The 16,520-nt window shown below is 35.7% G+C and overlaps 1 protein-coding gene across 1 annotated transcript in view; it reads left to right on the top strand.

Moving 5' to 3' along the window:
• beta-Man (beta-mannosidase) overlaps positions 1-16,520 on the top strand; it is a 46,537-nt gene that overhangs the window by 10,125 nt on the left and 19,892 nt on the right. The window contains exons 5-7 of the mRNA XM_076468402.1: positions 14,261-14,331; positions 15,878-16,068; positions 16,338-16,497. Coding sequence (XP_076324517.1) covers positions 14,261-14,331; positions 15,878-16,068; positions 16,338-16,497 — 422 coding nt within the window. The remainder of the gene's footprint in view (positions 1-14,260; positions 14,332-15,877; positions 16,069-16,337; positions 16,498-16,520) is intronic.

Here is a 16,520-nt window from a genome sequence, read left to right as displayed (position 1 = left end):
CTGGGTAATTGCATTGCTCTTTGTGAAGTAAGGATCATTGAATTTAGAGAGTTTAGCCCACGGATTTGGCCTGATCATTTGAAGCTAGAACATCCAGTAAAAATTATTATGCCATGTAAGTACACACACACAGTTTGTGTTAACTCTGTTTTAATAAAGATTGTTCTAGTCATGTTTCATTTTGTTTGCAGTTTGCAGCAAATCCAACCCATTGCTCTAATGTTTACTCAGTTTTACTTGAATATACCACAGCAGCGTGAATGTTAATCTTTACCTACGATAATGTTAGCTAAAATTTCTTATTTTAGCTGGATTCAAACAGTGATTACTTATTTTACGATGCCTGAAAAGGAAAATGTTGAGTTTCATGGCGCCTAGATGGTAGCAGTTCACAATTCTGCAACTGCCAAACTGTGGCACAGAATGGTTACAACGTAAACTATAAGTAATGAACATATATGGCAATATAATTATTTAAATAACAGTGTGTAGTCCCACACGTGTGTAGGGTCATTACATGGAGTCATTCATGGGAGTGGGGGTCCGGCATGGCTAAGCGTGTTAAGGCGTGCGACTCGTAATCTGAGGGTCGCGAGTTCGAATCTCCATCGCACCAAACATGCTCGCCCTTTCAGCTGTGGAAGTGTTATAATTTAACGGCCAATCCCATTATTCGTTGGTAAAAAAGTAGCCCAAGAGTTGGCCGTGGGTGGTGATGACCCGCTGCTTTCCCTGTAGTCTGTAGCTTTGTGCAAAATTCAAAAACAAACCGTCAACAGTCACATTCAAACTATCTCTTTCTTAACCTGAAGATGACCTAGGAAGGTCGAAACGTTGTTCTCTCCTTATCAACAAAAGTGTTAATACCCCTACCAGCCGTTCTGAGATATATCATGGGATACATGTTCTATTAGTTAACTTGAGCATGAGTACATGTGAATCCCACAGAAATTCCATTGGTCAAGATAACCTGTTGATTACTCTGCCTCTAGAAGTAATTTTTAGAGGGAAGTGATAATAATAACCTAGCAGTTATGACCCTTTTTTAACCTAAATATATAACTGACCTGACTAATTTGAAATCATCTGAATTTGCATTTTCAAACCAGGCTTTTACAACTTAATATTGAGTTCTTTATCATATTGGGCCTATTGTCTTTAACTACCCAGTGGTGTTTTCCTTACTCTTTTATGTGCTGAATCTTCCATTATTTTAAATTGTCATGAAAATCTATAGTTAAAGGTACAAGGATGAGCATACATCCAGGACTTTCTATTTGGTGAGGAGTTGGTCTTGTCCACTAACCTAAAGATATCTGGAGTTAGTCTGACCTTTCACTTGGTAAATCTGTAGATAATGATGTGTTGCTGTCCAATGCATTGGATGTTGAGAATTTCACCAAGTCATTTATCTGACCAGCTGTGAACTTTCCAGAGGCCAAGTAGCCCCAGTCAATTGTCAACATGCTCATTGGACCCAATCACTCACTGGATTTAGCGATCATAGTATCGGCAGAGATCACACTGCAGGGCACTATCCCTACAATGGTCAGTCTGAGCGTTCCAGAGACTTGACTACAGTTGCTGATTGTCACAATACAAGCTGTTAAAAAGGAGAAATTAGATATGTCTGAGGATCAAGAACTTGCCCTTATGTGTTTTGATAGAGAATCTCTAATGACAACAAGAAAAAAGCACCAGAATTGCACCTATCCCTTTTGGAACCACTCCATCCCAAAGCTGAGGAAGATCTTTTAGAGTTAAGTTTGCTCTGAAGCGTTTACTGATGGATTGGAAAAGAAGAAGAAGAAATACAGTACTTGGCAGATGCAACATCAAGTATAGTGGAAATTTCATCAGTCAGTATTACTGTTACCAAGGGCTAGAGTTTGCTGGCTAAGAATGCCTCAGTGCCTGTATCACTACTGCCTCCAATAATAGTAAAAACCTTCAGAGTGAATAGAAAACTCTTATCTTAATGGTCCACTAGACCACAACATAAACAAATCAGGGAGTCTTTACCTCCATAGAAGCCAAACCACTAACACCAAAGAAGTCCTGAAAGTTGACTCAAAGGCAGCTGAGGTTGACATTTTCAACTGCACCAACAACCATCATGAAATACCATTCTTCATTTCAGTAGATGCAGCTTTTGAAGTGGTATTACAATTAAAACCAAGAAAAAGATTGGCTGCAGCAAAAAAATAACACCTCCATTATGGCTTATAGAGGCCTGCCACTTAGGCCAACCTGGTATATATGAGAAGAGCTATAGATAAAGTTTGTGATATTATCAGGGAGTTCACTGCAATCAATCCCAGGACAACTGCAATTTTTTGAAGAATTTGCTGATCAATCTGAAATGAGGGCAATTATATTGTCATATGGTAAGTAAGCCCTAAGACATCCCATTTCATACAATGATTTTTTTTATATACCTACAAGTCTGGTGTACATAAAAGGAGAATTAAATCATGAATTTTTGTCCTTTCAAATTTTTTTTGTAGTATTATCTTTTGAAAGAAATGGGAAAAGTACCTGAAATGGAATTGGTCATATAAGCATGTAGTATATATACTTTAATTTTTGTTTTAATGCTAAAATGAAACTTGTGTAGTTTTTCTTTGTCTTGAGATTGTTCAATACATTTTAAAAATAATTCTAAAGTTTAAAATGATACATACGTAACTCTGCATGTGATAACGTGTTCAGTTTCAAGAACATGAAATTATGAAGAATCAAAATGTAGTATACATAACATGAGAATGAAATGATATTTTTGTTGAATGTTTCACAACTATTTTTGTAACATCACTTTTGAAACAAACAGTAAAAATTACCACAAATGAAAAACCAAAGATCAAGTAAAGTGTAGTCTAATAGTAATATGAAAAATATAAATAAATATTTACATATGTATAATTGGAAAACATATTTTTCATCTATTCAATGGAATATGATCTTGTAATCATTCGAAAAACTAAAATCTTGTATGGTACCAAGCAGGGTCGTAGATCCTGGGGGGGGATGGTGGGATACATACCTCCCCTACAGTTTGGTCTGTTGAATTGTTTTATTGCATCACAGGCCTACAAATTGTGTTTGTTCTTGTGATTCTCGTGTTCTTACCAATTGAATTACATAATTAGGCTTAGATGTTGGCTTTTTTAGTAGCCGAAATGTACATCTTTAATATAGGCGTGCTTCTAAGCTTTTCGATCTAAGCGATAGTTCGTATCAGTCAGTAGGCCTAAGTATACATGCAAGGCTTGCAAGCACTATCACAGAATCTACCCACGTCTTGTACTTAGTGTGAGATTAAGTAAACTTTTCATCACAGCAGATTGAACAGAGCATGAAATTCGAAAATATTACTCTCAAGTGTAAACTCCTGTGATCTAGATCTGGCAGGCCATTTGTAGCTTGCAGCTGCATCAATATTATGTGTATATTGTGCGGTTTTCCTACGCCATTTGTTCTTATGCATGTATAGCCGGTTTTATTGTCAAACGCCTTACTCTCATTAGTGTACAGTTAACGACAGGTTCGGGCCGCTCGGATCCAGACGCGCTTTACATCACACCCCTCCGCTCCCTTTAGTCTGAGCCTCCATGTTACAACAGGGCTCATTAGACCTGTGTTTGTGGCCCTCATTAATCCATGAAATTTCAGATTATCACCGCCCTCTAATAAAGTGCTGGTGCTTTATGGTAAAAGAACAATATGTCCTCTTACCATAGATAGTAAAAATATTGTATTTTCTTGTATAATTAGAACACAAAAGGAGCGATTTCAACTGCCTGAAGCCTCTACTCGAATTGTATTGCTAGTTTTTGTTTAGGTGTTTTTATTTAATAGATGTGCTTATAGACATTATATCACAACGTGTTTGCTTTTTGATGAGCTTTAACAGGAATATAAACTCAAACTCAAACTAACGTGGCAGGGGTTTAGTTTAGAGAGAGAGAAATCAGAAGAGTTCTCTCTCCAACTGGGGTGTTCAGGAACGTTGTGGTTCCTCTTCGTCCCCTTTCGTGAATTGTTATTAGGAATAAGTTTTTTTTTTAATTATTATTATTATTTTTAACTCTTTTTTGGGTGGAGGATGTCTCTCTAAATGTTGCCTTGGGTGGAGGCAAAGGCAACACTGGAAAGAATGGCGGGACCCGTCCCGAAAGGAAGTCTAGCAAATGTCAACATGAATACAATTCAATTCAAACGGCGCGATTCAGGGTCTGGCAATAAAGTTGCTTGGGCTGGGATCTAGAAATCCAATGCCTAAGTTTTTGCTGTGGGGGGAAACGGGAGTGCCCCGAGAAAACCCACTTTCACAGGACAGGCGCCGAAAGTTTTGCCTGTCGTGTGCCCGGTATCTGAAAAAAAGGAATACATATTATTGACATGAATTTATTTATTTAGATTCTTTGTTGAGTAATTTGTGATTCTTGAAATATGTTGTAAGGTGAAATGTATTTTGTTGGTGCACTGGATAATTTGTGTAGTGATGCCATTAGTTTGTTTCTATTTTCTGCTTTGAGATAATAAGTGATATTTCCGTTATTCTATCTCTTAGTGTTGGTAAATTGCTAATTTGATGTATATAATTTGTTGGCGTGAATGATGGTAGACTGAATGCAGATTTTAATATTCTGTTCTGTTGAACTTGGATTTTCTGGAGTGTGTTGTTTAACATATTGTATGTTACTTGACATCCGTACTCTATTAGTGGACGGATGTAAGCCTTGTATATTTGTATAATGGTGTTTGGTGAACATTTCGATTGTTTACTGGTTAGAGCCATTAGATGTGAAATCCTTTTGCTGATTGATGAGTTATATTGTTTATATGTTTTTTCCATGTTAGTTTTGTGTCAAAAGTGATGCCAAGGAATGTGATGTTTTTGCTCATGTTAATGGTTGTGTTTCCGAGTGATAGTTTTATTTTTTCTAGATTTTTTCTTTGCTTCTTTAATTTCCTATAGAAGGTGATTGCTTGTGTTTTGGTTGGATTTAACACGACTCTCCACTTGTTGCTCCATGTTGAGACGTTGTTTAGTGATTCTTGTACGCGAGACATGGCCATCACTGGGTTTCTGGAGGTGCTCCAGATAGCGATGTCGTCTGCGTATTGTGAATTATGTGTTTATGTTAGATTTGGGAAAGGTATGTCATTGACGAAAATTATGTATAGAAGTGGAAAGAGGACTGATCCTTGGGGCACTCCTGCAGTTATATTAAATGATTTGGATATAGTTTTATTGACTTTTACTTGTGCTGTTCTATTGGTTGAGAAATTTGAAATCCATTTAACTATCGTGGATTTATTTGCAGGTGATTTAGTTTGTATTTGATGGCATTGTGCAAAACGCTGTCGAATGCTTTTTTGACATCTAGGAATACCCCGATGGTTACTTGATTGTTGTTGAAAGCTTTATAGATTGATTCGGTGAGTCGTGTGAGGTGATCTGTTGTTTGCCTATTTTTTCTGGAGGCGTTTTGAGATTCTGGAAGGATGTTATTCGATTCGCAAAAATGGAGGAGACGGTTGGAGATAATTCTCTCCATCAGTTTGCCAAGGCAGCTTAACAGACTGATGGGGCGGAAATTATCTGGATTTGTTCTTTTGGTTTGTTTCTTAGGGATCGTTGTTATGATGGCTTTTTTCCACGTGTCAGGGTAATATCGGGTCGCTAGTGAAATGTTCATGATGTTTGTGAGGTGTTGTAACAGGAGAGTGGAGCTTTTTTTTTTGGTATTTGGTCATATCCGGGGGAAGTGTTCTTCAAGTTTTTGATATTAATTTTTAGTTCGGTTATGGTTATTTTTCTATTGATTGAACTTGAGTATGCTTCTAGTGTCTCGCCAGGGAATCGTGGTGAGAATGAAGCTTGGTTTGTATATTTATGAACTTGTTGACATGGTGTTGGTGTTGTGTGTCAAAATCTATTGAGTTAAGGTCGCTAAATGAGGATTTGTAGTAGTCAGCTAATAAGTCAGCTTTCTCTACGTTCGTCCTTGCGATTTTATTGTTGTGTGTGATATGTTGTAGCATGTGATTTGTGTTTTTGTCTGAAGCAATACTCTTGAATTTTTTCCAAAATTCTTTTGGATTGTTCTTGGTTTTTTCTAAGTTTTTACAGAAGTTTTGCCAATTGTTTTCTCTTGCTTTTTTTAATTTCTTGTTTAATTTTTGTATTTGTTCTATTGATTTCTGTTTTAATGTGTGTATCGCGTGTAACATAGTGTGTTCGTCTTAATTGTCTGCATTTGATTATTAGTGCGTGAATTTCTGGTGTTAGGGTCCATTGAATAAGTGATTGCTTTCTTCTTGTTTTAGAATTGTGTTTTTTATGGCTCTGTAATTTGATCTACATAATTGTCTAGTTCTGTTTTGTTGTTAGCATGTTCAATTGGGTGAGGTAGGTATGAGTCCAGAAAGGCATTAAAAGTGAGCCAGTCTGTTTTAGTGTAGGTGTATGCGGACGGAGTCACGTACGCCACGGCAGGGTGGCGCGGGTAAATCATACATGACATGGGGAAGTGGTCACTGGTGATTTCATCATGTACTTTAAAGTTAGATATTCTGTTTACCATGTCCTTGGGTGCGATGATGAAATCGAGTACATAGTATGAGCCGTTGGCGGCTGAGAAGTGTGTAGGTGTATGGTCATTAATTAGGTGCATTTTGTTACTAGAGATAAAAATTTTTATGCACGATCCTCTGCGTGTGTTTCTGTTTCCCCTTAATTCTGTATGTGGTGAATTAAAATCCCCCATAATAATTGGTTTGGGTTTACGATTAGCACATTTTTGAAGGAAGTTAATGTCGATATCTTTGGTTGGTGAGCAATATATGGCTAGAATCGGAATAGTTAGCCGGTTGGTAAAGTGTATATTACAAAAAATGGTTTCATTTATGTTAGATTTAAAGGAATCTTCTATCGAGATTAAATGCGATATTTTCGTACTAAAGTAAGCTATTATACCTTTGTTGTTTTCTGAGTGAGGTATGCTGTGCGTGATGAATCCGGGGATTGTGGTGTTTTGTTTCTCTGTGCAAAGTGTTTCTGAAATGATGATTATGTTGGCGTTTATATGTTTGTTTATGTTGTATATTTCTATCCTTTTGTCTTTGAGATTTCCTTGGCAGTTGATGTGTAAGATTTTAATGTGTTGTATCATTGTGTTGTTTTATTTCCCTTGCATGAATTTTGAGTAAAAGATGGTGTGGTTTGAGGTGGGGAAGGTGAAAGTAATAACTTGCAAGGCTACAAACAGATTTGAGTGATTCGTGCCTCGATTCGAATGTGGTGAGATTACTCAATTCTATTAGCATTGCTAGTAAGTTTGTGGTGAATTCTGTGGGGTTGAATGCTTGTGTTGTTTTCGGGCGTGTGACGTCTGCGTAAGTACGTGTTGGTTGAGGTTGAGAGTGTTTGATTTGTGAGTCTGCTGGAGTTTGTAGTAAAGGTTGTTTGGTGATATGGGTGCCTTGGGTTTGATTGTTATTGTTCGTGGTTTTGAAAATAAATCTATTACGTATTTGAGTGTATTTAGGGCAGCTTTTGTAACTGGCTGCGTGAGGGCCCTGACAGTTTGCGCATCTCACTTGGTTACGCTCGTTAGGACACTGAGCAACCTCATGAGGTTTGCCACATCTCACACATCTGTCCTTGGCCATACAATTGGTTTTTGTGTGTCCGAACCTTTGACATTTGTAGCATTGAATAATGGGTTTTTGGTGTGTTTTTTCCGGTTCGGTCGTGTGTCTCTTGAAAAATAGGAAGCAACCGTTTTTTAATAATTTGTCTTGATCGTCTTTATTTTTGACGGTTACCTTGATCAGTGGCGTTTTTTGTTTCGTTCTAAAGGAGATGATTCGGTTTTATGATACAATGTCGTAGCCTTGAGTTTTTAATTCATCTGTGATTTCATTATCTTCGATGTCGAAATCGACACCTCTAATAATGACAGTTAATTTTGGCGTGTTGTTTTTTGGTGTACTAATGGTGGCTTGGACCCCGAAGGCATCCTTGGGCCAGTGGGCCAATATATGTGCAAATTCTTGTGGTTCAGAACATTTTAACATGATTTTTCCATTAGGAAGACGTTTGATGTCCTTAAACTGGATGCCCGGGTAATAGGCCCTCAGTTTTTTTACTATCTGTGGGATGCGTGTTGTGTTGTTAATTCCTTCAATGAACAGAGTTGGGATTCTGTAATGAGGAGAATCATGTGTTTGTGTGACAGTGGTGGTGTTCTTAGAATTAGTGGCGTTAGCGGTGTTGTTAGTATTCAGGTTAGTTGCGTTATTTTTGTTAGAACTAGTGGCTTTGTCATTCTTAACATTGGTTACGTTATTAACACTTGAATTTTTAGTGTTGTTAGTAGTGTCATTAAGGTTAAGGTTAGTAGTATTGTCCGAAACCATATTTACCTTGTCCTTTTTCTTCTTCAGCCTCCTCTTGTTTGAGGTCGCATTTGCTTCTTGAGATTCTTGTCTCGATAATTCTTCTGCTCCTGAGTATTCGCTTTCAGAACTCTCTGTCGAACTGCTCAGGGATTCTGAGGCTGGTCCTTCGATCGCCTTGTTTAGCATTTCAATTATTTCTTCGTTTGATAGGGCTTTTCCGTTAGATCGCGTTGCGATCTTCCTCCTCTTCATTCTGTTTGTTTTACTAGTCCTGATAAGGACTAAGGGTAAACCTTTTAGAGTAAAACTTGGGAATTATGCACTTCAACAAAGTATACCTAGTCTTTAAAGTACGTGTCTCGCAGCTCTCGACTTACACGCCTGCTCTGCTTGACGGCGGCCTTGAAACTCACAGGAATATAATATATTTGTGATTGTTTAAGTATTTTTCGAGAAACTTTCAATTACTTGTGTTGTAACTAGCACACATTATTGTCCCAGCGATGCCCAGGCGGTCAGTCGGCTCGGTAGTCACTGTGAGGTTCGCGCGTTCGACTTAAATACATTGTACAGTTCAGTCCTACTTCCAGCGCCTCACTAGTGAAAGTGGGTTTTCTCAGGGTACTCCCGTCCCTCCCCCCATCAAAATTCTTTTCGCTTAGGATTTACAGATCCCAGCCCTGAAAAGAGGCCAGTTAGAACGCATCTTAATCATCTCCAAATTTTAATATAAAAATTTAGGCTAATGAAGATCATGAGTTTTAACCAAGCTGACGTACTGTTTGCGTCTCTGTGCTCACTCCACGTCGACGTCGACTATATTTTCACTACACAATTCTTCGGACGCTTGCGAGTGTGGTGCTGAACCTTCCCCGTCTTCCTTCGTTTTCTCTCCGGCCGGCAGAACTGCTTCTCAGCTCTTCCAAACGCTCCTCAATTAAATACAATAATTTGTCAACTTCTAGGTCATTCGTGACCATCGCTGTGGATAAATAACCAACATGCCACTCCAATTCACTTAATTATTTCCGTGATCAGTTGACTAATTTATCCTTACCTTGTGTGGGGTGAAGAGAAACAATAGTTTCTGACCGCCCCTGGTTATTTTTCGTTCGACATTTGGAAAACGAAATAATAATTTAACCAAAATACCTACCAAGTAATTCCATTCCTACTTCCATTGCGCGCTGGTCGTGAAAGTGGGTTTTCTTGGGGTACTCCCGTTTCCCCCCACAGCTAAATTTCCGTTTCATAGGATCTATAGATCCCAGCCCTGAAAAGAGGTCCGTCACATTAGTTCCTAAATTTTATGTGTTTAAAGTCCTGTTGATCAGAGTCATGAGTCTTAATTATGTCGGCGTACTGCGTTTGCATCTCTCTGCTCCCTTCACTTTGACTGTAATCACACCTCGTAATTCTTCGGATGCTTGTGAATGTTGTGCTGAACCTTTTCCTTTCGTTCTTCGTTTTCTCTCCGGCTTTTCGGCCTGCTTCTCAGCTGTTTCCTTACGCTCCTCACTCAGATACACAAATCTGTCAACTTCAAGGTCATTCGTGACAATCGCTCTTGATTTACAACCAACAAGCCACTCCAATTCATTTAATTATCTTCGTGATCAGTTGATTAATTTATTCTTGCTTCGTGTGGGGTGAATAGAAACAATAGTTTCTGACCGCCCCTGGTTATTTTTCGTTCACCTTTGGAGAACAAAATGATAAATTAACCAAAATACCTATCAAGTTCTTTTCTCTCCTACTTCCATTCTGTTCTACCTTCGTTCGTTGTACGTTATAGAGTTTTTCAATAAAGACTGTATTTTAGTCTGTTGAGTCATCTGGGAAACAGATTTCAATTATGACAAACAAGCGTCTGAAACTTTCCGATATTAGACAGTTCTGCAAGCCAGTTACTAGTAGTACAAGCGACAATGCAGATGTAGATAATCCAACAACCTCAAGCAAAGGAATAGAAACTTGCCATACAGAGGAAATACCATGTTCATCAGAGGACGAATCTGAAAATGCTTGTGCAACTATTGCACATCATGAACCATCAGATAGTTGTGAAACAATTTTGTGTGGTAATGAAAAATCTGACACTCCACAGATACAGTGTGGAAAGCCATATCATCCAGAAGCACAACTAATACCACAACAGAAAGCAAAATATCAACTTCCAGGGCATGTGGTTTGATGAGTTCCCATGGCTGCACTACAACAGTTAGACTCAAAAAGTCATATGCTTTCATTGTGCCAAGGTGGAAAATAGAGGCCTTTTTACAGGGAAATTGGAGAGGCCAGTGGAGTATACCTTCATATCCACTGGTTTTTGCAACTGGAAAAAGGCAAAACAGAAATTCAACAAACACCAATCTTCCTCTCAGCACAGATTCGCTATATCTCCAGAAGGTTCACTTGATGTAACTCCAGTAACTGTCCAGCTGCATGATGGAAGAAAGAAGCAGCAGGAAGAATGCAAAAGAAGTCTAGCCAAAATATTCAGAAGTTTATGTTTCTTACCTAGTCAAGGTTTAGCATTACATGGACATACTGATATGGAGGGGAACTTCCTGCAGTTAATGAAGCTCCTGAAAGAGGAAGATCCTGAGTTGACAGCCTACTTGTCAAAGAAAACCACATTCACATCACCCCAGGCTCAGAATGAAGTAATGGAGATGTTCAGCCATCAAATACTGAGGAAGATAGCACACAAAGTGCAGGAAAGTAAAATCTTTGCATTAATTGTTGATGGCACTCAAGATGTTACAGGTGCCAAACAGGAAGCAATATGTGTACGATACGTAGATGAGAACCTTAACATCCATGAGACATTTCTTTGTTTGTACAGTGTTTCCAATACAACTGGTGAAACAATATCCTCAACTATACTTGATGTACTGACTAGACTCAATTTACCACTGTCAGGATTAAGAGCACATGTTATGATGATGGAGCCGCTAACATGAGTGGTGCGTACAGTGGATGCCAGGCAAAAATAAAAGAGAAGCAACCATCAGCTTTGTTTTTTCACTGCAGAGCACACAAGGCTAATTTAAAATGCAACATGCAGTTGAAGCTTGTGAATGTGTTCAAGATTCTATCCAGTTGGTACATGAACTTGGTGTCTTGCTTCAGAGGTCAGGCAAATACAAGACAATCTTTGAAAATATTGTATCGTCAGACAGCCACAATTGTCATGTTAAATACATCTGCCCACTGTGTCCAACACGTTGGTTGTGCCGCCTATCTGCCCTTACATGTGCTAATGATCATTACAGTGACATTGTTGATTTTTTGTCTGAATTAGCAAATGAAAAATCAGATGTAGTAGTGAAAGCACAAGGTCTGCTGGACAGATTGGACAAAGGAAAGACAGTTTTAGGATTGTTGATGGCTCAGCATCCATTAGCTGCATTAAAGGAACTAAACCGTGCATTCCAAGCAAAATCAGCAACAGAATCTGGCATGATTGAAGCATCTGCAATGACAGTTGAGCAATTGCGGGTATTGTGAACAGAGGAAAATTATAACAAGATATTTGATGAAGCTGAGAAAAAGGTAACTTCCCGAGATCTGGTGACAATTTAACTACCACGCATTCGCAGACCCCCCAAAATGATAACAGGTGATGGCTCAGCACACCTTTCTGCAACAGCTAGAGATTACTACAGAAGCCAATATTTTGAATTTGTGGACATAGTCATGGAACATCTGACCACTAGATTCAATGCAGACAACAATGACTTGAGGCAATATCTGGCACTTGAGAACATGATCACATCTGGCAAGATTGACAACTTCTATCCAGAAATCTCTGCACAACGGCTTGAGTTTCAGTTGCCCATGTTCAAAGGAACAACAAAAGCAGTATCTCTGAAAGGTGCGAATGATGCTTACTGTAAAATGCATGAAATAAGCCAGCAGATGTTTAATGAAGTGTTTCTTCTCATGAAAATTTTGCTTGTATGTCCAGTATCCAGCTGCGAATGTGAACGCAGCTTTTCTGCATTAAGACGGTTGAAGATGTGGTTAAGGTCAACTATGTCTCAGTGCCGCCTCAACCATGTGGCAGTTTGTCACACTCACAAAGATGAGGTTGACAAGATAAATATAGAAGAGCTTATGAAAGAATTCATAAACAGATCATCGCAAAGGAGGTCTATGTTTGGGAACATGGAGACTAGAGGACTAAATGAATCTACTTCAATGAAAAGTATGGATAATTATGTGCTACATTGTATTGATGTGTAATTTTCAAGAGTTCGCAAAGACGTTTTAATTATTTTTATCAAACAACATGAACAGTTTTTCAGTAGATATAAACTTATCAAGGGTAATTACTAATTTTATTAATATTTGAAAACGAAATTCATGCAATGAAAGTTATTAGTAACGTCAAGTATAATGGCCATCTTTTATACTGTGTAGTGTGCAGGAATAAATTCATGTGGCAGTTACTTTGTGACACATTTGTCTTTATTCTATTAACATTTTGAAAACTGTTCACAACATCTCATTTATACAAACCTACATGGAAACCTTGAAATACCGTGGCAACAAGATTACTCTGTGACTGCATTATTACAGCTTTCAGGTTCACGTAATCAGAGATTACCAATTTGCAAATTGATCAGTCCACATAAGTGGTTGCAAAAATCATCTCTTTCATCAGGTGTAAAAAATCTACACCCGTGGTACCAAGTATATCAAGTAAATGCAGTTACAGCTTCACCAAGTTTGAAAATAATACAGTTAAAATTGTTGTAATGAAAATAAAAAATATATGGTCAGTATTTTGGTCAATAAAGCCTCTGGAGATTGTTTGGCTGAGACCATTTAACCACATCCCCACCTTTAGTGATATATATAAATATATATTACACACATACACCACTTTTTGTAATTTTCAAGTTTGTAGATATCTAAAGATTTACTTGCTACACACACACAAACACATAGTGTGAACTTTTAGTTTCTTATGATATATTTTCTTGTAATGTAGAAGTAAAACACTAGTGTGTTTAACTAAATAAGTTAATTTAATATAATTTATTTTTACCCTACAGTAAGATTAAACCACAAGCTTTTCTAGTTCCAATACATGATTAACAATGAAGGAATAACTGTTGTTTGTTATTGTTTCCAAAGCTTTTACTATATTAATTTTTATTAATCCAACAAATGTTAAACAAAGTTATCATGGATATTAGTGAACTTCTTTTGCCATACTATTGATAAAATAATTTAAACTTTTTATAATGTCATATGAAAACTTTATATTTTGCATACTTTGTTAGTCTTCTTAGCACAACCTAAGAATTCTTTGTAACTTACATACTTTTCTCCAATTTGTAATAATATTAGTTTTCTATGCAATTTTAAGAAAATTATGTTGAAATGTTCATTCATATAAAATTACTTTGAAACAAACAGTGAAATTATCACAAATAAAAAAATAGTATAAGCTATTTAACAAAATATACCTTTTTTTTTAGGAAATAGTTAGGGACATTAATTTTTTATGCTAAAATAAAGTTTATGACATTTATTTGTTTTTGAATAGGATGTTACTTTTCAGGTTGTTCAATACTTTTTGATAGTTCTAAAGTTTAGAAAAATATGTACATAACCATGCTATATTGTTCAAAATATCCATCAGCATTCATTGTGTAGCAATAATAAAACTAAATAACACTTTCAGTTAAACATCATTTCTACACTGTAATTCAAATACTTCATTCTTTTTCCCTCTTTGCTGAATACCAGAATCGTTTTAAAAATAATATTTTAAAACTTATAACAATACAAAATTGAGCTTATACTTTTGTTATTTCTTAATGTTTTTTAGGAAATCAGTTGGGCTTGAAGGTTATGACAAAGCTATTATCAGAAATTTAGTCGTAAATACCTTTCCTGTTAGTAAGTATGTGATAAAGTGTGACTTTGAATTTGAGTTTTTATTAATTAAGTCCAGACATTATGTTCACTGTGACATAATTAATTAATATATGCATTTATGTTGTGGTCTTTTACCCTGTTATCATGAATTGAACATTGAAAAATTGCAATGATATTCAGATATCTAATATCACCCAGATAATTTCTAAGTATCCACAAACTTGTTATTAACCAAAATATTAGTATAGCTAAAATAATATAATATATGCAGTATTATATGACAAAAACTTGTAATAATTACAATTCATTAATCTTTATATTGGGTTGCATCATAGTTAATGGTATTTTTGGCAGTAATCTCTATAATGTCTTGCAGGTTTTATTAAGCTGTGAAAGTTTAGTTATCCGTACATTCAGGTACAAAATTAAAAATACAAAATAATTATATTATCAAATAAGTAGATTTGTCAATATACAAATTTTTAATGTATAAGAGCAAACAATAAATAAATTAAATAATAATTTAAACTGGTTATACTAATTTTATGTATAACTTAAATTGGTAGCTTTGGTAGAGAGAGAAGGTTTTCAATAAACAATTGTCAGAACAAAGACTGGGTCAAAAATAATATCTAAAGTCATAGAACTATCCCTCTTTTAAGTCAGACTGCAGTAGTGCAGTGTCCCACAATCTTTAATTACTAATGTCAAAGAAACACATTAAAGAGAGAAATAATCTGTGCCATCTTTTGAAGTAAGTATGACCTTAGTTCGGGATGGCAAGACACAGAAATAAAGCATGCACGTATAAGCCTATGGAGCAAACATTGTAGCATGTGATCTTTGTCTATAAACTAAAGGATTAATTTAAGTTTATAACTTTTCTACATAAAAAATTGTTTGAAACAAAAGTATTAGGCTTCTTATATATACACATCAGTAGAGTTATGAAACTTATTCTTAGCATATGCCAAGAAAATTTCTAGTGGAACTGAGAATAATAAATAAGTTATGGAAATTATTATAATGCATTGATGTTTTTTTTTTATTTAATTACAAACTGACTATTAATCACATGAATATAACTGAGTAGCAGTAAAGAGGTATACATGAAATAACATCACTAATGACTAGAGTGATAATTAATTTAATATTATTGAAATTCTGGAGTATAACATTTTTTTTATTTATTAATTTTTAAAAAATATCAGTCGAGTTTGAATCTTACTTCAAAGCTACCCTGAAAGATTTACTATTTTCAAGTTTGCATATGACCATTTTCCTTTAAAAGAGAAATAAAAAAATACAATTTGAACTAATAAAAAACTGTTTTTTCACTGTCTTATTTTTTGTGTACAAGAGCATGTTTTATTGATTTTTTTCAGTTTTAATATGACTATGGAATATGTTTTATTCTATGCACACAAACAGAGGTGTTTAACTTTAACTATTTGTACTTGGCTGGTAATACTTTTTGTATAGTAATATCATTTGTAAAAGTTTTTTTTATGAACATGTAATATACACAGAGAACCGTTAAAATTTGGTAAATTTGTATCATTTACAGCAATCAGCAATGTTTTTTCAACTTGGGCAATATCAATAATTGTTCACTTTGAAACAGTAAATTCATCACCTGCAGATGGCACCCTAGAAGTGAAATTGGATGAAAATCTTTTAATAAAGTACAACAATGTTACAGTACAGCCAGATGTTAAAGGTTTTGCAAAGATCAAGTTCAACATTACAGTACCAAGGGTGAGAGTATTTTTTGTAAAAAGTTATTTGATTAATCATAAATATAAAAGAATAAGTTGCACTAATATATGTGGTGCATATTGCTGAATATTTTTATTTCTTTTAAAATAAATGACTTCTCATAGATAAAAAAAAATCTTACATTATCATTATTATTTCAGACTTTCAGTTAAATTTTTTTGTGAATATGTTGCAAGTATACAGTTTTTATTATCTTATGAACTTAATTAAAATTTATTTACATGGCTTATTTTCTTATCTTTCTGCAGAACATTTCAATATATGAATGGTGGCCAAATGGTTATGGGAATCAACCACTCTACAACCTCACTGTCAGTTACATTGAGGACAGCAATGAAGAAAAGACATCTAAAACTGTTCGAATAGGTTTTCGAACAGTTGAACTCATTCAAGATGTTCTGGATAATGGTAATTAAAGCAGGTGTAAAAAA

Source organism: Tachypleus tridentatus, chromosome 11 (assembly GCF_004210375.1).
Source record: "Tachypleus tridentatus isolate NWPU-2018 chromosome 11, ASM421037v1, whole genome shotgun sequence".
Lineage (NCBI taxonomy): Eukaryota > Metazoa > Arthropoda > Merostomata > Xiphosura > Limulidae > Tachypleus > Tachypleus tridentatus.
The sequence above is the reverse complement of the archived record's forward strand: the minus strand, read 5'-3'. Positions and strand labels throughout refer to the sequence as shown.